Source organism: Hemitrygon akajei, chromosome 5 (assembly GCF_048418815.1).
Source record: "Hemitrygon akajei chromosome 5, sHemAka1.3, whole genome shotgun sequence".
NCBI classification, from domain to species: Eukaryota; Metazoa; Chordata; class Chondrichthyes; order Myliobatiformes; family Dasyatidae; genus Hemitrygon; species Hemitrygon akajei.
This window is the reverse complement of record NC_133128.1, coordinates 181626530-181653271: the sequence shown is the minus strand read 5'-3', so window position 1 is coordinate 181653271 and position 26742 is coordinate 181626530. Positions and strand designations below refer to the sequence as shown.

Below are 26742 nucleotides of genomic sequence, written 5' to 3'. Positions count from 1 at the left end.
GAAGATGTGCGATATTTTTTCAGGCTTTGCGATAGTCATGCACTGTTTAAAATGCCAACCAACTCCTCCTCCTCTTCAACAATTTTGAAATACAGTGACTAACACAAAAGCAAAACACTGCAGAGACTGGAATTAAAAAACAGAAAATTCTGGGATTATCAGGAAGATTGGGAACTTTTGTAGACACAGACGTTGTATTTCAGGGCTTTGATTTCTATTGAAATGTTGTCACATCAGTGCATCTTCTCTGATCATTTGTCTCAGTTGCTATTTACCTTTTGTGCTTTGCCCATTAAGTACTTCCTGGCAAAGGCACCTCTAGCCTCAGCGGTGATACCTTGAGCTGGTATAGTGTGCTCCACACACAAGTCCTGTTATTGGGGAGATTTGGGGTAGTGGGTTGAAGGGGGGAAGGAACCAACGATACTGCTGGAAGAACTTCGTCAGCCAGCAAAGCTTAGTGTACACAAGCTTATCAGACTGTCAAAGCCAATTTTTATTTGATATTCAAAAACCTTCAGAACTAATTAAAGATATTTCAGGAAAAAAGTTTTAATATGCAATCTCAAGGAAAAAAAGCAATGAAAAATTATCTCTATATATATATACACACAAAGATTTGCTTTAAAGCCACCGAGCATAAATTGTTGAAGCAGATTTTCCAGCCAAAATGCTGGAGAGTTGCCACAATTTGCACTGTGCTGCTGAAACCTTTGGGTGTAGCATTCACCTAGCACAGACAGAGCACAGACAAACATTTGGACACATGCTTGGATACATCTTCTCACTGCTGCCAGCAAGAAGTTAGGTACAGGCGCCTCAGGACTTGCACCACTAGGTTCAGGAACAGTTACTACCCCTCAGACATCAGCTCCTGAAACCAAGGGTTTCACTTAACTTCACTTGTCCCATCAATGATATGTTCCCACAACACTTTCAAGGACTCTTCATCTCATGTTCTCAATATTTATTGCTATTTATTTATATTTGCATTTGCACTGTTAGTAGTCTTCTACACTATGGTTGAGTGCCCTAGTTGGGTGGTTTTTTCATTTGTTCTGTTGTAGTTAATATTCTATAGATGAGTTGAGCATGCCCACAAGAAAATGGAATCAGGGTTGTGATGGTGACATATATGTCCTTTGATAATAAAGTTTACTTTGAACTTTGTCAGGCTACCTTGAACCTGCAGACATTTGCACAGAGAAATAGCAGTCATTGTTTCTGCCACCCGCAGCCATTCGCTTGTGAAATTTCTTTGAGTGACTGCTCTTCCTTCTCTTTCGGTGTTGTCTGAATTACTAAGTGTTTCCATTGTTCTTATTTTGAAATGTAATAGTATTGCTGTTTTCTTGCATTAAATTGGGATTAATAAGTAAGGTGTATTGAATAATTCCTGCTTTGTGCCTAGTCACTTGCAGCATCTGCCATTATTTTCAGAAGATGCTTCCAACTTCAGGGTGGGAGGCAGATCAACTCTGACTAATAACCCAATCTCACATGTAACCAGAAGTGTGGAAATCTAGCCTGCTGTCTCTCTTAACTTGAAATGTTCCAATTAAATGACGTTTACTATACAATGTGTAATTTTTAAGGAATAATGTAACAGTGCAGAAATTGATGAAACGTTGCTTAAGTGCCTGTACTTTTTTCACTTTTCCACATACCTACCAGGGTGTTGCTTCCAGTTAGAGCCAACCTGTGTGAAAGTCATTGTCTTCTGGCTGGAGAGGGAAACAAAAATAATCTGAATTACTTCAAAAGTCAAAGTACATTTATGATCAAAGTATTTATAAGTGATACAGCCTTAAGCTTCATCTCCTAAGAGGCAGCCACAAAAGAAAAAAAACAAAAGAACCCATTAAGAAAAAAGTCTAACAAACTCCCAATGTGCAGAGAGAGTAAAAACCACAAATTGTGCAAGCTGCAGCATTCAGAACTAAAGTGAGTATATTGTCGCGAAGCTCAGAGCAGGCTTACATCCTCTGCCTCAGTTCATCACACAGCAGAGCAAAACCGAGCTTGCAGACACAAAGCCCGGAGCAGCTGGAGCAGGCTTACAGTGGAGCAGTGAGCAGAACCGGCCTGACTCTCACCTCCAGTCCCGTAACCTAACCTTATCAATCCATCCTACCTAGCATTTAAATTGTCCAAACACTGGGTCATTCCTCGTGCTAGGACCCAGGCCCTGTCACATCAATACACTGTGGGCCTGGACCTGGGCCCTGTCACATCGATACATTGTGGGCCTGGACCTGGGCCCTGTCACATCAGTACACTGTAGGCCTGGACCCGGGCCCTGTCACATCAATACGCTGTGGGCCTGGACCTGGGCCCTGTCACATCGATATGCTGTGGGCCTGGGCCCCAGTTTGCATTTTCTTGTTTTTGCAAACAAGAACCTGGCAGAAGCTTAACAACAAACTCAAAGTGAAATGTAGTATGTTAAACTAAAAGGGTGTGTGGTAAACTATGTATACCTGTCTGGACATGCCCCTCTGCTGACTGCTCCTGTGGCTCCTCCCACAGACCCCTGTATAAAGGCAATTGGAGGCACTGCTCCTCCCTCTGTCTTCGAGATGCCGTGCTCCCTTTTGCTGCTAATAAAAGCCTATCGTTCACTTCCAGTCTCCGAGAGTTATTGATGGTGCACCAGGGTGTCATTCTGCTTTTACAAAAAAATCTAATACTGAGATTCTCTTTTTGTAATTGTGGCACCATTTCATTGTTTGCATTTCTTTAGATGGAGAGAGTATTCATGGACCCACAGTTGTTATTGATAATAATGAGTATTGGTTTGTGAACAATACTATGCTAAATTACCAAGAAGCAGATCTGTATTGCTCAAGAAATGACAGCAAATTGGCTTCTATAACATCTAGACCTGCAATAAAAATGATCAAGACTCATCTTCAAATGGTAAGTTGCATTTCCCTTGACTTTCCCATGTTAGGACAAGATGAGATAGTTAGGAAGATCAAAGTAAATTTTATTATCAAAGTGCATATATGTCATCATATACGACCATGAGATTTGTTTTCCTGTGGGCATGCTTAGCAAATCTATAGAATAGTCACTATAACAGGATCACTGAAAGACTGCAGAAGACAGCAGACTGTGAAAATGCAAATATAAATAAATAGCAATAAGTAATGAGAGCGTGAGATAAAGAGAGTCCTTAAAGTGAGATCATTGGTTGTAGGAACATTTCAATGATGGGGCAAGTGAGTGTAGTTACCCCCTTCTGTTCAAGAGCCTAATGTTTGAGGGGCAGTAACTGGTCTGGCAACTGGCGGTGCGAGTTCTGAGGCTCCCATACCTTCTACGTGATGATAGTAACAAGAAAGAGAACCAGACCTGGGTGGTGAATATGTTTGGATTTTGTGGGGAAAATACAAAAATGGAGGTTGGCAAACGTTGATGTTATTAGATAGGAGCTGGGGGAGTTAACTGGGAGCGGCTGTTATCAGGTAAGTTGTCATCTGACTTAAGACCATAAGACGTAGGAGCAGAATTAGGCCCTTTGGCCCATCAAGTCTGCTCCACCATTCAATCATGGCTGATCCTTTTTTTCCCTCCTCAGCACCACTCCCCAGCCTTCTTCCTATAACTTTGATGCCTTGTCCAATCAAGACCTACCAAACTCTGCCTTAAATATACCTGACAAACTGACCTCCACAGCTGCCTGTGGTAATAAATTCCACAAATTCACCACCCTCTGGCCCAAGAAGTTTCCCGCATCTATTTTAAATGGACGCCCCTCTGTCCTGAGGCTGTACCCTCTTGTCCTGGACCCCCCCCCCCCCCCCCACCATGGAAAACATCCTTTCCACATCCACTCTGTTTAGGCCTTTCAACATTCGAAAGGCTTCAATGAGATCCCCCCTCATCCTTCTAAATTCCAGCGAGTACAGACCCAAAGCTATCAAACATTCCTCGAATGATAACCCTTTCATTCCCAGAATCATCCTTGTGAACCTCCTCTGAACCTTCTTCAATGCCAGCACATCTTTTCTTAGATGAGGAGCCCAAAACTGTTCACAATACTCAATCTGAGGCCTTACCAGTGCCTTATAAAGCCTTGGCCTCACATCTCTGCTCTTGTATTCTAGGCCTCTTGAAATGAATGCTAACATTACGTTTGCCTTCCTCACCACAGACCCTACCTGCAAGTTAACCTTCAGGGTGTTCTGCACAAGGACTCCCAAGTCCCTTTGCATCTCAGATTTTTTGATTTTCTCCTCATTTAGAAAATAGTCTGCACATTTATTTCTACTACCAAAGTGTGTGACCATGCATTTTCCAGCATTGTATTTCATTTGCCACTCTCTTGCCCATTCTCCTAATCTGTCTAAGTCCTTCTGCAGCATACCTGTTTCCTCAACACTAGCTGCCCTTTCACCAATCTTCACGTCACTTGCAAACTTGGCAACAAAGCCATCTATTCCATCATCTAAATCATTGATATACAGCATAAAAAGAAGTGGTCACAACACTGATCCCTGCAGAACACCACTAGTCACTAACAGCCAACTAGACAAGGATCCTTTTATTCCCACTCGTTGCGTCCTACCAATCAGCCAATGCTCTAACCATGGCCAGTCACTTTCCTGTAATACTATAGGCTCTTAACTTAGTAAACATCTTGTGGGTGTTGTTTAAAGACCAGCTGATCAAACTCAATGCCAGCATGTCCCAATAAGGAGGAAGGATGACAATGGCAGAGCAGCAGGAAATTGAATGACAAGAGAGGCTATGAACTTGATCAAAAATAAAAAGGAAGTGTATGCAAGATTAAGAAATTTAACATCAGTCAGAGTCTTTAAAGAACAGAGGGGATAGCAGAAAGTAGCTCAAGCAGAGGATTAGAAAGACTAAAAGGGTCCATGAAATGTTCTTGGTAAGTAAGGGGTGAAGATAATCCCAAACCGTTTTATACTTCCATTAAAAACAAAAAAGATTATGAGTGAGGATTGAAGGACTACTTAAGGATTAAGGAGGAAATTTATGCTTGGTATCCAAAGATGTGGGTGAGGTACTTCCTTGGAAAAAGTATTCAGCCCCCTCAGCTATTTTCATATCCTACTGACTCATTTCTGAAGTTAAAATATATTGAAGTAGGATTTTTTGAGCTGATCTGCAAAACATTGTGCATCCTGTCAAATCAAAAGAAGAATTCCAAAACTAGTCAACAATCTGCTAAAAATTATAAACCAGAATTGTGACACTGAAAAAAGTATTCATCCCGTTTTAACTATGACACTAATTTTCCTCAAGTACAATGTACAGTATTACTTTACCAGTTCACCCAGTTTGTTGATTCTCAGCCAACAGTTTGATTGTTATCCTAAAGATTGAATCATAAAGGGGAACAGTCTTTCCTCTCAGCCAAGAGTACAGAATGCTTTGTAATCCCGGATGTGTGAACTTTAAGGTTCCAATAATGTATTAATTAAAATATTTAGCCTTTTTATATCTGTGATTCTCAAGGGAAATCATTGTGGACTTCAGGAAGGTGTAGATGAACCATCCCCCTTTGTGAATACATGGGTCTTCCGTAGAGAGAGTTGAGTGCACCAAGATCCTGGGAGTTCAGGTCATCTGGTCCCTCTACATCACCTCCCTGAATAAAGCGTCACAGCAGCGCCTCCAGTTTCCTCAATAAGGGGATTGAGGAAAGTGAGGCTCTCCCCCCTGCCACCAGTTGCATTTTATAGGAGTGCGATTGAGAGTGTCCTGACAAGTTGCATCTCCATCTGGTATCTGAGCAGCCGAGCATTGGAATGGAAAGGATCATTGGGGTCTTCCTACCATCCATCAAGGACATTTATCAGGAGTGCTGCATACACAGGACCTTTAGTATTATTATGGACCCCACCCTTCTATCCAGCAGCCTTTTTGACTGTCTACCATCAGGCAGGAGACTCTAATGCATAAATAGTTCGAATGGGAAACAGTTTCTCCCCCCAGGCCATTAGGCTTCTGAACTCCCTGCCACATCACATTCAAAGTGTCACTGGTTAATCTGTTCTGTACCCTACAATATTTAATTTATGCACTTTAGTTTGCTTATGTATAACTCATGTAGATTTCATCCTTCATAAGTTATTATGTGTTAATGTGTAATATGCATACTACAGTCCTTTACACTGTGGTTTGGAGAAACGTTGACTCATTTTGATGATGTACACGTATATGACAATGAACTTGACTTGACATGCAATTTCAATGATGTCAGGTTTTTTCCAAACCCTTTGCTATTTTATCTTGTATTGTTGTTACCAATGTTCTCTATGCTGATGTATATTAAATTGCAAATTACCACATACAACTTGATCATCTGGCCCATTATGCCTACAGCTACTAATGACTTAACTGCTGAAATAGTCTTTTTAAATGTTCAGGCAGTTAGAATTCACATAATTGAGTGGAAGAAGGACTGTGTTACCTAAATTTTGATGGCATAATGTACCTATTGAATTCAGAAAAATGAATCATTGACCTCTCTTCAAAAACACCATTTGCTAATATTTATGTCTGCATTTGGGTTAGGATCACCAGATTACGTATAGGCTCATCTGGAATAATGAAAATGCTGGACCAAGTTAAGGAAAAAGAGCTTCCCTATGAGTCAGAGAGAGAGATATCATGTCAAGAGGCAAAGCACATCACCAATCTCCCGAAATGGGAAGGAATATTGAGATGATGAGTTATTTTTATCAAACAGAGAAATAGAATTGGAAGAAAATAACGTTCAGCTTAAAGCTGCATTGAATGAATATTTTGTTTTTATTATTTCCTTTCCTCATCCCCATTCCTCACAGCACTTCCCTTCATTGACAAAGTGGTGGATAAAGAAAATCAATTACAGTAGAATGTATAGTCATTTGTAAGTATATAAGTATTATTAGCATAACTTTACTGCTTATTGTGTTCCTTTCATTTAGTTTACAAATTGTTTCCACAATGCAGTGGAATTGACCCATCTGATCTTCAGAAATGTAGTTTATTGAAATATTCTTACTCTTTTCTCTATTTTTTCATCTTTGTGAAAATTTACTTCAAATGCAATATATGTTGTATTTATATGATATTATCTTGTAATGGAAATGGCAGTTTCAACACAGAAGCCTTATGCTTTAGAGTGCTACCTAGTAGCTTAATTAAATACTTCTGTGCACTGGAAATCCATAACATCTCCACATGTAGTTACTGATCTATTTGACCTTACTGAAAATGATTGGAAGTAAGTTATTGGTTATTATCCAGTAATCCAATTCCAGAAGTAAATGTGCAAGTGTTGATATTAGCTGAGGATTTATTCTTGTAACATTTATTGCTGATCTATATAAGAACAAGTGTTTAGTTCATTGAGATAGTGATCAACAACTAGTAAATACAACACTCTTTGCTCACTAGGATCAATTTTAAATATAAGACACTCTATTTGTTATCATAAATAGCTTCTTAAACAAACAAAAAGTATTTCTTTTTTTCAAAGGCAACTCATCAAATCATAGGAACTTCCATTGCTGGAAGCGCGAAATAAAAACTCAGGATGATAGAAATATTCAGCAAGCTTTTGTCTGTGAAAAGAAGCAGTTAACATCTTGGGTCTCTAGCCCTTCGTCAATTAAATGATCATTGACCCACTTTGTTATATCTGTTTCTCTCTCCACACTGAATACCTGACCTAATTGAGATCATTTGTTCACTTGCCTTTGTAATTTTACCCACTTCCCCTGCTCTGCCCTTCCTTACACTCACCTCCCATATGTTCATCTCACCCACAACTGTTCAACCAGCCTTTTCAAATGTTCAGGCCGTTAGTGCCACTTTGACCTTGTTCCCTTGAAACGAGTGACCACCCAGATTCTCGTCCTGTTCTTCACATTATCTGCCATTTTAATTGGTTCCCTCATCATAGGCACAGCCTTATTCCCGTTAAGATTGAAGTAAATTTAAACTATGCCCACCCACTCTTTCCTTTCAATTTGTTGTCTATATCTCCATCTTGCAAAGTTTGGAACTTGGAACTGATATGATAACTAGATTGGAACTGACTTTCTGGCTCTTCTCCAGTTGAATTTCCATGGCTTCCACCTGGACTATGGGAGGGGCAGAATCATGTTAGTGGACAAAGTGATGCATAATGGTTCAAGAGTAGTCCCTGTCTGAGCTCTCTAAAGCAGTCTTTGTATGGATCAACTCTTTAAAAACTGATTGGAACTGGACCACCTGCATGCTCCCCACTGAACTGCGCATTGTCTAGATTTGGAAATATTTCACTGATTCTTTGACACTGGTGGGTCTGTGTCCCAGCACTGGCTGCCCTGCAGCATTCTGGGAGTATGTTTGTCAGAATGATTCAAGAAGACAGCTTGCCATCACCTTCACAAAAGTGATAAAGAATGGAAAAGAAATGTTAGCCTTGCCAACATTGCTGAGAACCCAAAACAGTGAATAACCTTCAACCCTGTAACCATCTTCAAGTCTGATAATTACCATCTGTAAATGTACTCAGCATTCAAGGGAACTGCCTCATTCTAGTTGGTACTGAAACATTCCAATATTTTTCTGTTACTTTAAGTCATAGTTAGTTCAGTACTTCCAGGTTACCTTGCAATTCTCTGCCCTTAATAAACTTCAACATTTCCAAAGCTATGAAACCATGTTACCTACTTAATTACATTAACACCTGAGCCAGTTACATACTTTAGACAATTTAGCTGATAGGCTGACTGTCCGAGTAGGCTTATAGTCCCTGCTTGCTCCTGCCCCACTGAACTTGTTTCCTCATACCTTGACTCCATTCTATCTCCCTTGGTTCAGTCCTTTCCCATCTACCTCAGCAATGTTCCTCATGCTCACAATCTCCTCAGTAATTTTCAGTTTCCTGGCCCTGACGGCCTCACCTTCACCATGGATGTCCAGATCCGATTCTCTTCTATTGCACATCAAGAAGGCCTCAAAGATCTCCGCTTCTTTATCAATGAAAGAATCAACCACTTTCCCTCCACCACCAACCTCCTCTGTTGGGCTGAGCTGATCCTTGCCCTCAACAATTTTTCCTTGGGCTCCTCGCACTTTCCCCAGACTCGAGAGGTTACCATGAGCACCCATATGGTTTCCTGCTATGATTGCCTCTTTGCTGGCTAGGTAGAACAGTCCATATTCCAAGCTTTCTCAGGTAATGCTCCCCATCTCTTCTTCCACCACATTGATGACTGCATTGGTGCTGCTTCACACATCCATGCTAAGCTCATTAATTTCATTAACTTTACCTCCAACTTTCACCCTGTACTTAAATTCACTCAGTCCATTTCTGACACCTTCCTTGCCTTTCTCAAACTTTTTGTCTCCATCTCTGGAGACAAACGGTCAACCGACATCTTTTATAAAGCTACTGGTTCCCACTGTTATCTTGACTATACCTCTTCTTACCCTATCTTCTGTAAAAATGCTTTTTTCTTTTATCAGTTCCTTCACCTCCAATGCATCTGTTCCCAGGATGTAGATTCTGTTTGCAAGACATCAAAGATGTCCTCCTTCTTCAAAGAATGCGGTTTCCCTTCCTCCTCTATTGGTGATGCCCTCACCTGCATCTCTTCCATTTCCGGAACATCGACGCTCACCCTATTTTGCAACGTCTTTGCAAAGAGAGTTCCTCTGTCCTTACCTACCACCCAATGTGCCTCCACATCGAACACATCATCCTCTGCAACTTCTGCCATCCCCAAAGGGATCCTAACTCTAAACGTGTCCTTACCTCCCCTCCTCTGTCTGCTTTCTATGGGAATCGCTCTCTCCGTGATTCCCTTGTCTATTCATCTCTCCCGGCACTTATTCCTGCAAGTGCTACAACTGCCCATGCACCTCCTCCCTTTCCTCCATTCAGGGCCCCAAACAGACCTTCCACCAGGTGAGGCAAGACTTCACCTGTGAATCTGCTGGGGTCATCTATTGTGTCCAGTCTTCCGGATGCAGCCTCCTCTAACTGGTGAGACCATCCATAAATTGGGAGACAACTTCATCGAGCAACTCTGCTCCATCTGTCATAAGCAGAACTTTCCAGTGGTCAAACATTTTAGTTCCAATTTTCATTCCTGTTCCAACATGTTGGTCCATGGCCTCCTCTTATTCCAAGATGAGGCAACCCTCAGAGTAGAGGAGCGATACCTTATATACTGTCTGGGTACCCTCCAACCTGATGACATGAACATCAATTTCTCATTCTGCTGAAAATAAATAACCTCCCCCTCTCCTTTTCTACACCCACCCTAGCCTCTTACCTCTTCTCACCTACCTATCATCTCCCCCTGGGTCCCCACCCTCTTCCATTTCACCAATGATCCATCTCCTCTCCTATCAAATCCCTTCTTCTCCAGCTCTTCATTTGCTTTGCCCATCATATTCTAGCTTTCCTCCCTCCCCTCCCATTTCTGCTGTCTTCCCCCTTCCTTTTCAGTCCTGAAGAAGGGTCTCAGCTCGAAACGTCGACTGTTTATTCATTTCCATAGATGCTGCCTGACCTGCTGAGTTCTTCCAGTGTTTTGTGTGTGTTGTGTGTTCCAACATCTGCAGACTTTCTTGTGTAGGTGATAGGAACACGAAAGAGTTCCAAGCTAGTCCATGGCATGGAGTGATATCTTGCACAAAGGAAGATTGCTGTGATTATTGGAAGTTAATTATCCCAGTCCCAGGCCATCATTGCAAACAATTAACCTTCTTAAGAGTGGCAACCTAGGTCCAGCCATTTTCATCAGTGTCCGTCCTTCCGGAATAAGTTCAGAAGTGGGAATATTGATTGATAGTTACACGAGCTCAGTTCCATTTCTAAATCCTCAGCAAATGCTTGCATATGTGGTCAGATCTGTGGTGCACATTTCATTTACCACTTAAGTAAAAGGCAATAGCCATCGTTAACAAGAGAGTCTTAACTGTCATCAAGACCACTGCCATTAATATCCTGAGAATAGTCAATGGCCAGAAACTCAATTAGAAAAGCCACATAAATTTTGTCATGACAAAAGCAGTTTAGAGACTGGAATTCCTATCACAAACACAAATAACACCCAAATGTCTTTCTACCATCTAAAAGATGCAAATCAGGAGCAAGATGGAATATTCTCTAAATGCCCAGTGGTGTAGAGCACCAAAGACCTTGTGTGTGGGCCTTTTCAAAACACTTGAGTACTCCAAGACACACAAAATGCTGGAGGATCTCAGCAGGCCAGGCAGGTTCTGTGGAAAAGAATGCAGTCAACATTTCAGGTTAGACCCTTCAGCAGGACTGAAGGATTGATATTCATGCCATCAGGTTGGAGGGTACCCAGGCAGGATATAAGGTGTTGTTCCTGCACCCTGAGGGTGGCCTCATCTTGGCACAAGAAGAGGCCATGGATCAACACTTAGAAATGGGAATGGGAATCGGAATCTGCAAGCTTTCTTCCATTAAGCAATTTAGTCAGCTTGTCTGTTTTGAAACAAGCCAAATTAAACAAGCCATTATACTGCACCTTTTGAACAGCAAAATACCTGGTGCAGTAACCAACATCCTACTTTCTACAGACAATGCATCTGCTATATACAGAGCTTGTTTGCAAAGTTCTGTTTTCAAACTTTAAGCTGATTACTGCTTGCCATGTTCATTTTCAGAATTGAAGAGTAACTCTCGCTTACAATCAGAAGCTAAACAAAGGATATAGTTGGGCTTAACCTACAACTGTTTGATCTTACAAGTGAGAGCTGCTGTGTTTAGAAAGCCAAAGTTGGCAAAACATGAGCACCCTGGCCCAGGAAGTGAATATCCAACCCAGCCTTTGCTGAATCTTATTGACTTCCAGACCTGCAGATCCTCATATTTGAAAGTTTTGTCCTCTTGGTTAGACATCTCTAATTATCCTTCAAAAGTACACTGAGATATAGTTTTTGCATTCTATCTGCTCCTTGACATACTTCCTTCCCTTCCCCCTCTTCGGCGAATATACAATCATTCACTTACCCCATGCTCTAGAATGTGTTTTCTGAATCTCTTGCCATTCTCCCAACTCCTCTTTTGAGATCCTCCTTAAAATCCTCTTCATTATTTGCTTCTTATAATATTTCCCTTTGGGCTACCTACCCATTTTTTTCTCTTTCTCTTTTATATATGTATATGTTATTGTATATTATATATAAAATCTTAACCAAAAACAGATTTTTTAAAAACTAGCAATTGTACCTATATTTTTACTGTGACTGTACATATTTTCTTCTTTTCTAGTATAAATCCTTATGACTTTTACCATCGGTTTCTCTCCTACCACAACCAGTACTGGAATTGTTGGTTTATAACTTCTAATTATGTCAGATGGCGAGGTAAGTCACCTGTGTGTGATATTTCAATTATGATTCAGCTTACTGGTTCATTGTTCTCATTGATAGAAGTATAGTGTTTAGGATGGTGGTGAATCTTGGAGGCTCAGGTTGAGGCATGTGATGTGGCGTTCGCTGAGTTTGGCAGTTGGCTTAACAGACATTTCATCATCAGTCGAGGTGACATCCTCAGTGCGCAATTGTTGGTATTTCTCTCTGGGAGTGATTTCATCTCTTTAGGCCACCATTCATTTACCTCAATTCTGATTGGCTACCCCTTCAATTGACCTTTGAATTCTATTGGCTTACATTTTTTTACTGTTAGGGGTTCGTAGATGGCGTCTATTTCTATGTGCTTGTTTATGGAGTTATCAGAAGAGAACCACGCTTCTAAAAATTCTCATGCCTGCCTTGTGTTTGCCTGCGCCAGAACTCCATGATGTTAGTTCATGTGGTGCCCTCATGTGTCTCGTGTACCAAGATCAGTGACAGTGCTATCTTTTCTAGCCTTTCAATTCCATATTTCAAATCTGAAGGGCAGATTTATAAACAACTCAAAGGAATGTCAATGGAATTACTGATATCCACTTCGTTGCCAAGGCAGTTATTCAAAGGCTAGAAAGGACAGTGCTTCCAGACCTCAAACCAAAACTCTGGGGTATGGTAATTAGATGATACCTTTGTCATAATCAAACAAAATGAAATAGAGGATAGCTTTAACCAAGTCAACAACATATTCAGGGACATTGTTTACAACGGAAAGCCAAAGTAGCAATTGGCTCACGTTCCTGGACATACTTGTCACAAGAAGGACGGACAGTACATTAGAGACATCCGTCTACTGGAAGACTGGGTATTGAACTACCATAGCAACTACCCAGCCTGCCACAAGAAAAGCATTCACACCCTATTTGAGAGAGTACTAATACACTCCAGCACCACCGAACTTCGAGCCAGGGAAGAGAAGCGCTTACACAAAGTGCTTCAGAACAACAATTACCCAGGGTATTTCATCAGAAGATGCTTACCAAGGAGAGAAAGTCATACAGACCTTACTCAACGCATAGTGAATGTGTGACCTTGTCCTACATCAAAATTATCTCAGAAATGACAGCTCAACAGCTCAAACCTCACAGCATCACAATTGCTCATAAACCAACAGCAACTTTAAGGAGCTTGTCTCAAGAACCAAGGTACCAGTAAAGACAGCCGATAACTGCAATGTGGTGCACAGGATTACCTGTGGAGGCTGCAACAAGAACTACGTCAGACAGACAGGACGCAAACCCTCAACTCATTTACAGGAACACAGACTGACGGTACCTAACTATGATCCACTGTTGCTGATCTCGGTAAATGAAGACCAAGGAGGACACCACATTAACTGTGACGTTCTGGAGGTTCTGGCACTGGCAAACCTGAAAAAGCCATGAAAATGTTTAGAAGCATGGTTCTCTTCTGATAACTCCATAAGCAAACATATAGAAATAAACACCTTTTATGAACCCCCTAAGAGACAAAAATTAGAATTCAAAAGTCAATTGAAGGGGTAGTCAGTCAGGACCAAGTCAAGTGAACGGGGGGCGAGGGGCTATATAAATGTTAGCACTACCAAACAGAAACACCAACGACTGTACACTGAGGATGTCACCCCAACTGGTGATGATATGTCTGCAAGCTAATTGCCAAGCTCAGTGAAGGCCACAATATCAAGCCGAAAGATAATATACAATCTTCTGCAATTGTACTGGTCTAAGTGTCATCAGCTATCCTACTCAATCAGTTGTTTCTCCCTTTTTCGTTTGATTTCTCTCCATGCTGCTGAATTTCCTGACGATAATTATTTTTGGATCATTGTTGATAACCATGTGAAATGCCGATCATGTTTGGGCTTATAGACAGATCAATGGAATGTGTGTGATTTTAATTGTGTTAGTTTGCCACTTTTCCACTGTGTAAAGGTAACATTAATCTGCCTTCTCCCTATCCTTCATTGACCAGGGTAATTCTTTTCTAATTTTTTTCTCAAAAGGCTTTGCAGCTTGAATTTCCTTTATATATTAGTGCATTCAAGCTGCTGCTTACACACACAGTCTCTAATAAAATCTTTCTGTTATGGTGCGACCACATCAGCCTCCAGGGTTTTAGAGGCTCAGATTCTCCAGAATACGAATAGCTGCTTCTATTCATCTTTAAAGATTCATGTTTTGGTGCCAACATTTGGACATTTAAAGAGCACTTGAACCCAGGTTGGTGCTCAGTCATCAGCTCAACTTTGGTTCAGTCTGCGAACACATTTAGGATTTCTGTCCTGTTTGGGTTCTTGTCTAGTTGCGTCAGGTTCTCATCTAGTCTCTAGTCAAGAACCCTGTTCTCATCTCAGTCCTGAAATCATGTCTCAATTCTAGTCTCTGTTTGTCGAGCACTTGGGTCCTTATCATCCTTACCTCAGCCTCTCGTCACACTTTTGGAACCCTTCTTTCCTGTCTCATCCTTTTCCTGATATTTTTCACAGAATTACGTATCATATGCTGTGTTGGACCAAAGCAGTTCATTTAGCCCAACAGATCTACAATATCATTATGTTCAAGGTTTCTCCCAATATTTCCTATTAAACTCTATATTCCTTCCTCCTTTACATGCTTTTCTAACCTCACCTTAAACATAATTTCACTATATTTGCCTTAACCAATTATGTGGTGGGAAATTCAGACCTCTTTCTGTAGTTTCCTCTGAGTTCCCTAACAGGTGCTTCCTTTCATTAGGGTTCAAAAGATTCAGAGATTCATTTATTATCAAAGTATGTATGCAGGATACAACTCTGAGATTTGTCTTCTCCAGATAACCATGAAATAAAGAACAATGTGATCATCAGCAACCCCCTCCTCACACACGGGAAAAAATTGCACAGACAGCAACAAAAACATTTACCCTTTCCCACACATAAAAACAGATCATGCAAATGCCACGAATATCAACCCCCAAATTTGCATTAAAAAACTAACAAATCATGCTAAATGGCAAAAAGAAAACACAGAATATAAAAAAGGTAAAGCTGAAAGAGACCAATTTGAGCTGCAGTCCACAGTCCATAAATCTATAAACATAGAAACATAGAAAACATACAGCACAATACAGGCCTTTCGGCCCACAAAGCTGTGCCGAACATGTACGTACTTTAGAAATTACCTAGGGTTACCCATAGCCCTCTCTAAGAGTTTTCCCATGATTTCCTACACCATTCTTAATTCTTTCCTTCACAATGAAGACCAATACATGTATGTCATCTCCCTTCTCAACTACCTGTTGGACCTGCCAACTAACTATGTGTGTTTAGTGCACTGAATCACCTGGATCCTCAGGGCTTAACTCTTTTTTTCAGTCTTTCAACATTTATATAACAATTCGCATACCTGTTACCCAACTGCAGGACCTCCTACTTCAACACATTACACAGATATTGCTCCACCACTAAATCTATCTCAAATCCAATTGCAGAATCATTACATCCTCATCACCATGTGTCCTTCCACTTAATTTTACATCATTGGCAAACTTGGAAATCTTTTATTTCATTCCTCTTCCAGATCATTAATGTAAATAATAAACAATTGAAAGTCAAGAACCAGTCTCCGGGATTCTCTTCTCGTTAAGGACCCATTTATCCCAATTCCATGTTTCTGTGATAGCGAGTTTTCAATCCATGCTAGCCCTTTCTCCAATACCATTGGCATTGGCCCAGCCTTTCAAGTGCTTTTGAAGAATTTTGGATGCTGCAGTACACTTGATGTTGTTTGGAGTGGGAGGGTGGTGGTTTCAAACAGAAAAAAAGTGTTGGGGAGACTAAAAATATCAGATGTTTCCCAGGGAGATGGGGTGCCAAGTCATCCAGATGTATGTGGGTTAATCTGAATTTTCAAAAACATAGCACTGTTTTATTTTAGTGTAGGGGAACAGATTTCTAGTCCTTTGTGCCTTTAATGTTTCGGTGTTTCCCCCCTCCCTCCCCCACAGAATATTACAAAGATATTGATTGTTTCAGACGTCTTCCATTTATTTGTCAGAAGATAAACATATCTTCTCTGGAGCCATGGTCTAATGAAACCAGTGATAACGATAGTCCATGTACAGGTGATTGGATTCCTTTTGGAAATAAAGTAAGTCAGGACATCTATATATCACTTCTAACTTTAGCAATAAGGACCTCTTACTCCATAGAATTTCTAATTTTAATGGAATTTTCATGCAGTTTTGTAAGATACGGAAAAGTGATGTTTAGGATGATGCATCACAAAAGACAGAATTAAGAAACGATAAGAAGAGTTTGATCCAATTGGCTGGCATCAGTCCAGAATGATCTGACCTTTACCTCCTTTTCTCAGTGTTGTTTCGGGTACAGATTACTCTTGTATTTGCAAAGTCTCCAGTAAGGAAGTCCAAATTTTCCTGATTTTCTTTTATGCTTTTTCATGACGTTATCTCTTTACTTGTGACTGGTTCAGTGCATTGCCTCCGACAGTGAAACAAGCACGGCACAGGCTAGCATACCAGCTGTTCAGCATCTGACAATTGGGAAGATGCTGTTAAGAGTATTTGCAAAAATGGAACTGTATTGTAATCCTGAACATCTGCCTTGTCTGTAAGGAGTTTGTACCTTCTCCCCATGACTGTGTGGGTTTCCTCTGGGTGCACCAGGTTCCTCCCACAGTCCAAAGAAGTTCCAGTTGGTAGGTTAATTGGTCATTGTAAATTACCTCGTGATTAGGCTATAGTTAAATTGGGGGATGCTGGGTGGCATGGCTGAGAGGGCCAAAAGGACCATTCCTTGCTGCATCTCAATAAATAAAATAGAGAAAAGTAGGGAAGTTATGTTTTGTATTCTCCAGATACATTATGTGTTTTTGTTTTTGTTTTTTAATTTTGTATATGCTAAACCTTTTCATTATTGCAGATCACTCACAAATGTTTCTGATTTAAGGTTTTGATACCAGGATTGCAAAGTTGTAAAAATGTGCTACTTTGTGAAAGGAGTCTTTTTTTTCAAAGTATTCATGACTCTGATCAAAATAGTCACTTCCAAAAAAAAGTAAATATCAAAAGGTTCCAATACTATTTTAAAATTCTTTGTTCAAAATAATAGCATTATTATTAGTCATTATCCAAACTATCTTTGAGGCTGATAGCAAACTAACTTCTTGATTTAACACCTACCTTGGATAAAGTACTTCCCCTGTATTGTTAAGTAAGTCTGTTCCTAGATCTTGGCACCAGTGATGACAGAGAAGGATGGATTTCCAAATTAAGATGTTGTGTGACTAGGACAGGGGATCTTGCTTGCTGCCTACAACTTAAAGATCATGGGTTTGAAAAGTAATTTTGAATAAACTTGGTCAAGTTGTTGAGTCTTGCTTCTGGTGTGCAGTGCAGTCCTGGGGACATTTTACTTTTTAGGCCAGTGGAGGGTGCCCCAATCAAAAATCTTGTTGTGTCTCTTGACTGTTTTTTTGGAGTAGCAAAATTATATTGATAATGATGTTTATCTAATTTGATCTTAGTGCTATAACTTTATAAAGCCACGATACCTTTCATGGAAAGCAGGACGACGTGTCTGTCAAAGCATTGGTGGTGACATGCTAACGATAGATAATTCAGTAGAGCAAGGTATGTTATTAGTCCAATGATATTGTAAAATATTTGCAATTCCTAAAGCATTGTGTTTTGTTTCCTTTACAGAAGATTTGCAGCAATTTTTAATGTATTATTTTAGCAATGTAGTCTAGCATTTTGAGTGCCACCTGTAAGCTTTTTTTTTGGTCAGGTAATTAAACACATCTTCAGTCTGGTGGGCTTGAAGTGTGAAGTGCAAATTAACTTATAACTGAAGACAAAACACATTCATAAAATATATGTGAAATCAGTGACCTAATATTCATCTGACAACAAGATATTCAGTTGCACAGAACACCGCTGCATAGAACATTCTGTCTAGATACAACCTGTGAAGACAGCTGCACAATTCAGCCAATAAGTACTGAAAGTATATTTTTCTGAATGTAGCACTGGAAAGAGCTAAGATCCTAGTGCCATTGTAAGATCCATTAAACATCCAAAAAAAGTAGATCATTTAGCCCTTTGCATTTGCTTTGCTTTTTGGGGTTATGACTGATCTAATCTTAACCTCAGCATCACCTCCTTGCCTCTTCTCCATCATTCTTGGTTTCCCTGCAGTTCAAAAAACTACTTACTCCTCTAAGCATTGAATGCATTCAAAGACTCAGCCTTCTCATTTATCTTGTGTTCCAAAGATCCTGCGAACTTTTTATTACGAATCTCATTTTAAAATAAGTGACCTCTTATTTTGAAATGACGTTCTGTTCTAGATTCCCTCACGGGGCAAATTTTCATCAACATCTAACTTGCCGGCCCGTATCAAACACAGCTTGTGTTTCTCATACAACTTGGGTTGACGCTTCCTTAATTACTTCATCAGAATCAGGTTTAATATCACCAGCATATGTCATAAATATTTGTTGTCTTTGTGGCAGCAGGACAATGCAATAGGTAATCATAGGAAAAAAACTGAGAATTACAGTTAGAATTACTGTTTACAGAATTAAATAAGTAGTGCATAAATAGAAATTTAAAAAGTAATGAGGTAGTGTTCATGGGTTCAATATCTATTCAAAAATTGAATGGCAGTGGGGAAGAAACTGTTCCTGAATTGTTGAGTGTGTGTCTTTGTGCTTCTGTACCTCCTTCCTGATGCTAGCAATGAGAACAAGGCATGACCTGGCTGATGGAGGTCTTTAAAGATGGATGCTGCTTTTTTGAGGCATCGCTCCTTGAAGATGTCCTGGATACAATGGAGGCTGGTGCCCATGACGGAGTTGACTGTTTACAACTCTCTGCAGCTTATTTTGATCCAGTGCAGTAGCCCCACCGCACCACTCCCCCCAATACCAGACAGTGATGCAGCCAGTTAGAATGCTCTCTACGGTATATCTGTAGAAATTTGAGAATGTCTTTGGTGACATACCAGATCTCCTCAATCTCTGAATGAAGTATAGCCGGTGTTGCGCCTTCTTGGTAGCTGCATTGACATGCATTCCTTAATTGTTACCATACATCACTAACCAACATTGACTTCCCGGTGTTATTGCTAGCCACGATGTCTTTTAAGGAATTGAATCACATTGTCTCAGGTGAGTCATAGTCATAGAGCTTAGAAGCAGGGCCTTCAGCCCAAGTCATCCATTCCAACCAACTTACTGACCCGAACTGTTTCTGTTTGCCTGTGTTTGGTCTGTATGCCTCTTAAATGTTTTGTATCTATGTACCTGTCTAAGTTCCTTCTGAACATTGCAATTCTTCTTGCCTCTAATCATTTCCTCTAGCAGTGCATTCCATTTACCCACAACCAAAAAAATCCGTGTGAAAAACCTGCTCCCTCATGTCCCTCTTTGAATGGTTCCCCTTTCACCGTAGATTTATGCTCTCTCCTTTTAAACTCCTCTCTCCTTTGAAAATGACTACTACAACCTACTTACAATGGGCCCTCATGACTTTATATATTTCAACGATCACCCCTTAGCCTCCACCCCTCCAGGGGATGAAGCCCAAGCCTAGTCAGTCTCTCCTTTATAACTCAAGCCTTCCAGTTTTGGTGACGTCCTTGTGTATCTGTTCTGTCCCTTGATGATAGTCTTCCTAGAGGGTGGCAATCAGAACTGCTCCAAGTGTTGTCTAACATGAGGAGAACCTGAGGGCAGCATCGACAGCAGTGCTAACTTTCACTGTGCCGGCTGGGCTGCCCATTGCTCTTAAACTGATCCACCGCAGATTCCTCTTGTTAGTTGTGTGGGTTCTGACCAAAGGGAAAATGGCTGGAGTCGCTTTGCTCTTCAGCACAATGGTGTTTATTAGGTGCATCAAAAGTCAAACTTATTAAAAATAGTGAAAAGTATCAATATTTACAAAAATACTGTATATCTATCAGAAAACACTACAATGCCTTTGCACTTCGCTCAGTGTGAACTCCTGGCAGCCCTGATATCCCTCTCTGTCTCTCTGAGAGCTATGAGCTCCTTTTTATTTGCACATATCATCTTTTTGAATTACCAACAAAATTAACTTAAGACTACAGATGAATTGGAATTTGAATGCAGAATAAACAGAAGTTTCGACCTTAAATGCAGTGTACAATCAACACACTGTATACACATTTACACATCCTCATTACTAAAGAGATGGAATATTCTGCCCTGTAAGGTGGGAAAGGTAGCTTAAAGCCAACCCAAGTGCATCAGCTCAACTTATGACCCATTATGAGAATATATCAGGGAAGACATTGAAGTGCACATACTTAACACGACAGCAGAATGACAAGGATGTGTGTGTGTGTGTGTGTGTTGTAAATACACTTGTGTAAGAACTGGGTTTACCAAGTGCTGTCCGTTGCACTAGTGCAGAAGCAGGTACCTCATATGGACAGCTTTACAGTGTCAAGAGTTGATGTAGTACCTCTCTGGCCATGGTTAAATGTTTCAAAGATCCCTGGGGGCCTGAGGAAAGATGGGGCCAAGCTTCAGAAAGCCTGCAGTAAAGGCAATCCATTATTGTGGGAGTTCAACAGTCCAGCATCCAGAGGGACGGCGTAGGAAGAATTATGTGGTGATACAGTGGGGATGTATAGTTAAGATAATTCTTCATCAATGATACTGAAGAGGAAGCAAACTACAGCAATCTGAATTAGTCCTTCCATGGGACATGTGCTTTATAATATTGAATGTCAAACAATTCTTGTTTGCCCAATTTCCTCTGAAGTTGAAGCAACACACACAAAACGTTAGAGAAACTCAGCAGGTCAGGCAGCATCTATGGAAAAGAGTAAACAGTCGACATTTCAAGCCGGGACCCTTCATCAGGACTCTGTTGATCTTGTATGTGTGTGGGGGTGGAGGGAAACTTTGAAGTACTGAGAAACGATACCACTTTGCACAGTAGTTTATATTGCCCTGAGACCCGACTGTATTTTCAGCAGTGTAATCTGTGGCTACAACTCCACAATGATCAGTGATTCTAAGATGGCTGGGCAGTTTGCAGCCATATCAGTGATGGGGGATCAGCAAAAGATTTTGCTGGAGGGTAGGCAGTGGATAGTGGTGCAGCATGGGAGTAATTCAGAGCCAAGTGAGGTCTGAACAGAATACTTGAACCATTGTGTATAATGCTCATTTTATTGAGTAATCACGTGCTACCTGGCAGTGCTGATTATGTAGTAGGCATTACTTTAATTCTGTAATATTTTTAAATCCAGCCAGATTAATGGTATGACTGCCCCCATTTCATAGTCTTTTTCCCCCTGAGGCTCTGAAATGAATTGGCTTTGGCAGCTTCAAGTTCTTACCTCACTGGCACATGTTCACAATGATGCAGTAATTGCATCCAGCGCGATCTGTGAAATTTGCATCATATCCCAGCAATGAAATCACTTCAGTGAATGTTAATTCTGCTTGACATTTTCAGAGTAGAGCAAGATAGGAATTAATGCAACACGTCTAAGTTTACTGCATTTCTTTGTGTTGGCTTTGGCTCCATGTTAGTAATTTCTAAGTTTTTTTTAGCACAGATTCTCCAACAGCAATTACTGAAGAATAGAATGAAGTTTGTGTGGCCAGTTAAATCAGACTGCTGTTTATGATTATACAAAGATATCCCAGCTGAAGTGAAGACACATGGTTTGTTTAGGAGAAGTAGAGTAAAATTAACATGGATATGCAGTTGAGCTAATACTTCTAGTGTGCTTTCCAAAGTACTGAACAAATGGCTTCAGCAGAAAAGTAACAAGAATTAAAGACAAGAGCATAAGACATAGGAGCAGAATTAGACCATTCAGCCCATTGAGTCTGTTCCACCATTCTATCATGGCTGATCCTGGATCCCCCTCAACCCCATACACCTGCCTTCTCACCATATCCATTGATGCCCAGACTGATCAGGAAACAATCAACTACTGCCTTAAATATACCCACAGACTTGGCCTCTACCGTAGTCTGTGGCAGAGTCTTCTACAGATTCACTACTCTCTGGCTAAATAAAAAAGTACTCCTTACCTCTTCTCTAAAGGGTCACTGCTTAATTCTCAGGCTGTGCCCTCTAGTTCTGGATACCCCCACCATAGGAATCATCCATAAACTTGGCCACAAAGTCATCAATTTCATTATCTAAATCATTGACAAACAAAGTGAAAAGTGGCAATCCCAATACTGACCCCTGAAGAACACCACTAGTCATCGGCAGCCAACCAGAAAAGTCCCCTTTTATTTCCACTGGCTGCCTCTTGCCTGTCAGCCATTCCTCTATCCATGCCAGTATCCTTTCTGTAAGACCATTGAATTTTATCGTGTTAAGCAGCCTCACGTGTGGCACCTTATCAAATACCTTATGAAAATCCAAGTAAGTGACATCTACTGTCTCTCCTTTGTCCACCCTGCTTATTACTTCCTTGAAGAACACTAATTTGTCAGACAAGATTTCCCTTCACAGAAACCATGCTGACTTTGTCTTATTTTATCATTAGTCTCCAAGTACCCGGAAACCTCATCCTTGATAATAGACTCCTACACTTTCCCAACCACTGAGGTTAGGCTAACTGGCCTATAATTTCCTTTCTTTTGCCTTCCTCCCTTCTTAAAGAATGGAGTGACATTTGCAATTTTCCAGTCCTCTGGGACCATGCCAGTATCAAGTGATTCTTGAAAGATCATGACCAATGCATCCGTTATCTCTTCAGCAACCTCTCTCAGGACTCTGGGATGTAGTCCATCTGGGCCAAGTGACTCATCCACCTTAAGGCCTTTAAATTTGCCTAGAACGTTTTCCTTTGTAATAGCATTGGCACTCATTCCTGCTCCCTGACCCTCACGGATCTCTGGCACACTGCTGGTGTCTTCCACAGTGAAGACAGATGCAAAATACCCATTAAGTTCATCTGCCAGTTCTTTGTCCCTTTTACTACCTCACCAACATCACTTTCCAGTGGTCCAATATCAATTCTCACCTCCCATTTACTCCATATATAACTGAAAAACACTTCTGGTATCCTGCTTTATATTACTGGCTAGTTTGCCCTCATATTTCATCTTTTCCCTTCTTATAGATTTTTAGAAGCTTCCCAATCATCAACTTCCCACACACTTTTGCTTCCTTATGTGCCCTTTCCTTGGCTTTTACGTAATCCTTAACTTCCTTTGTCAGCCATGGTTGCCTATCTGTGCCATTTGAGAACTTCTTGCAGTATGAATTCAATCATATTATGATCACTGTCTCCTAAGGGTTCCCTTACATTAAACTCCCTAATAAGATACGGGTTATTACACCCAATCTATGGTAGCCTTTCCCCGGGTAGGCTCAAGCTCTAAAGAGCTATTTCATAGGCATTCTACAAATTCCCTCTCTTGTGATCCGGCACCAACTTTATTTTCTCAGTCCCCTTGCATATTGAAGTCCCCATTACAATAGTCTCATTCCCCTTATTACATGCCTTTTCCACCTCCCTTTGCAATCTCATCCCCAATTATTGGCTACTATTTGGAGCCCTATATTTGGTTCACATAATTTTTTTTTACCCTTGCAGTTTTTTAACTCCACCCACAAAGATTCAACATTCTCTGACCCTATGTCACCTCTTTCTAAAGATGTAATTCCAATAATGCCACACCACTGCCTATGCCTTTGATGTCAAACTACGGCCTTCTTTCAGGCACGGCTCAGCGATGCCCACAATGTCATACCAACGAACCTCTAATTCCACCACAAGTTTGTCCACCTTATTTTGAATGCTACGTGCATCTAAATACAGCACCTTCAGTCCTGCATTCTTCGTCCTTTTGAAATTTGCTTCTGTGGCACAATTTAACTCTTTGCTCTGTCTGCATTTGTACCAATCATTGGTTTGTCCTTCCTTACGTTCATATTGCATCCATCATCTACTTGTAAATCTGCTTCTTCAGCCTCAGCTCTATCGTACTGGTTCCTATCCCCCTGCCATGTTTGTTTAAACCACTCCCAACAACTCTAGTAAACCTGCCTGCAAGAATACTGATCCCCCCCTCAGATTCAAGTGCAACCTGTCCCGTCAAGTGCACCAAATGTCTTTAAGTACCGTGGAGTGACACAGTAGCGTAGTGGTTAACACAATGCTTTACAGTGCCAGCTGTATGGTCAGCAGATTGCCACTTCTGTCTGTAAGGGGTTTGTACATTCACCCCGTGACTGTGTGGGTTTCCTCCGGGCACCTCACATTCCAAAGACATGTGGTTGGGATTAGTGACTTGTGGGAATGTTGTGTTGGTGCTGCAGACAGCACAATTCACGCTGTTTTTATTTGATTTCACTGAACTTTAAGTGTTTGAATGATTTACTGCAATTGCATAAACTGAACCAACAATAAGGTACCTTTCTGAAACCCAAATTAGCTTTATTTCTCATATGCACATGTTATATGTGTCTTGTGTACAGATGAGAAATAAAGCACATCTTTACTAAATTGAAAAGAAGACGGCTGAATAGTTAATCTCAGCCAGCAGGGGACAGTCTTGGTATGTGTCTTTAAGAGGTACAACACTTGTATACTTGGGTCGTATTAGTATCTCAAAATTAGATATGCTGTCAGTTGGCAATCACAAAGTTTCAACATGCTTCTGAACGTGCCAAAAGCAGTCCAGTTGATAAAACACACACTTTGGGAGAAGGAAAGGGGAGATGCGTGGTACTACCACCGTTTATAAAACTTGTCTTGTTTCTGTTGACTGAAATTCACATCTTAAATCTGATGCATCTTTTTACAAACAGACTTTATTGTATCCCGTTTACCTTGGCTGTCACAAAAATTCTGGCTTGGTATACAATCTTCAGATGGAATTGAGTACAAATGGGTGACAGGAAGACCAGTTGACTATGCAAATTGGCTACCATCATTTGAAGTAAATCAGGAAATAAACGTAAATGTAAGTAAAATGCCTAATAAATTCTGCAGAGTATAAAGTAGCGCCTCTCCAAAAAAATGCGTGTTTGAGATTGAACAGTTAGCTCAAAGCTGCTTCTGATCATGGCTATCATTCAAGTATGTCTTGCCAATTACAACTTCCAACTTCGAGTCATGGAGAAGTACAGCACAGAAACAGGCTCTTCAGCTCATCTACTCTATTCCAAACCATTTAAACTGCTATTCCCATCGACCTGCACCGGGACCATACTCCAACCGTCCACTTCCCTCTCCAAACTTCTTTTAAACATTGATATCGAAATCACATCCACCTCTTACACTGGCAGCTCTCACCAACATCTGAACAAAGTTAATGCAAATTTGCCATGATGTCTATCGATATTTTATCTGTAATCTGCATTGTGCGTTATGAGCGATACTGTCTATTGAATGTTTTATATACCACATTAATGGAACAAAATTCACTCTTACTACATCAGACTACTCTCAGTAGGTCAATCAATCCATCCCCAACTCCGATACCCAGTAGTTAGGTTTCAGAGGGTGGAAGAATATACAATGCAGATAGGTAAATTGTCATATTTCAATCAATTGCAGATAGGCAGTTTTAATTGGTCAGTGTATTGTACTTCAGAGTCAGGTTTAATATCACCAGCATACATCATGAAATTTAATAATTTTGCAACAGCAGTACAATGCAGTACATGATAATATTTTAAATACCGTGAATTACAGTACAGTGCCCTTTGAGAGTATTCATCCCCCTTGGAAGTTTTCATATTTTATTGTTTTACAACATTGAATCACAGTGAATTTAATTTGGCTTTTTTGACACTGATCAACAGAAAAAGACTCTTTTGTGTCAAAGTGAAAACAGATCTCTACAAAGTGATCTAAATTAATTATAAATTTTAAAAAACTGAAAATAATTGATTGCATAAGTTTTCCCCCCCCTCCCTTTTTTAAAAATAACACACCAATTCATCACTGGTGCAGCCAATTGGTTTTAGAGGTCACATAATTAGTTAAATGGAGATACGTTTTTGGAGACCTGTGTATAGTCGCGGTGTTTCAATTGGCTGCAGTAAAAATACACCTGTATCTGGAAGGTCCACCTGTTGGTGAGTCAGTGTCCTGGCAAAAACTACACCATGAGGACAAAAGAGCACTCCAAGCAACTCAGCAAAAAGGCAATTGAAAAGGACAAGTCTCAGAAGAAGGATACAAGAAAATTGCCAAGTCACTGAATATCCCTTGGAGTACAGTTAAGTTAATCATCAGGAAATGGAAAGATTTGGCACAGCTGTAAATCTGCCTAGAGCAGGCCATCCTCAAGTACTGAGAGACTGTCCAGAAAAGGGACTAGTGAGAAAGGCCAT

At 40.5% G+C, this 26742-nt stretch overlaps 1 protein-coding gene across 2 annotated transcripts in view; it reads left to right on the top strand.

The window, feature by feature from the left end:
• ly75 (lymphocyte antigen 75) overlaps window positions 1-26742 on the top strand; it is a 180320-nt gene that overhangs the window by 109318 nt on the left and 44260 nt on the right. For both annotated transcript variants that reach the window (XM_073047388.1, XM_073047387.1), the window contains exons 18-23: window positions 2744-2919; window positions 6825-6889; window positions 12266-12360; window positions 16372-16514; window positions 17913-18018; window positions 25210-25364. In XM_073047388.1, the coding sequence (XP_072903489.1) occupies window positions 2744-2919; window positions 6825-6889; window positions 12266-12360; window positions 16372-16514; window positions 17913-18018; window positions 25210-25364 (740 nt within the window). The remainder of the gene's footprint in view (window positions 1-2743; window positions 2920-6824; window positions 6890-12265; window positions 12361-16371; window positions 16515-17912; window positions 18019-25209; window positions 25365-26742) is intronic.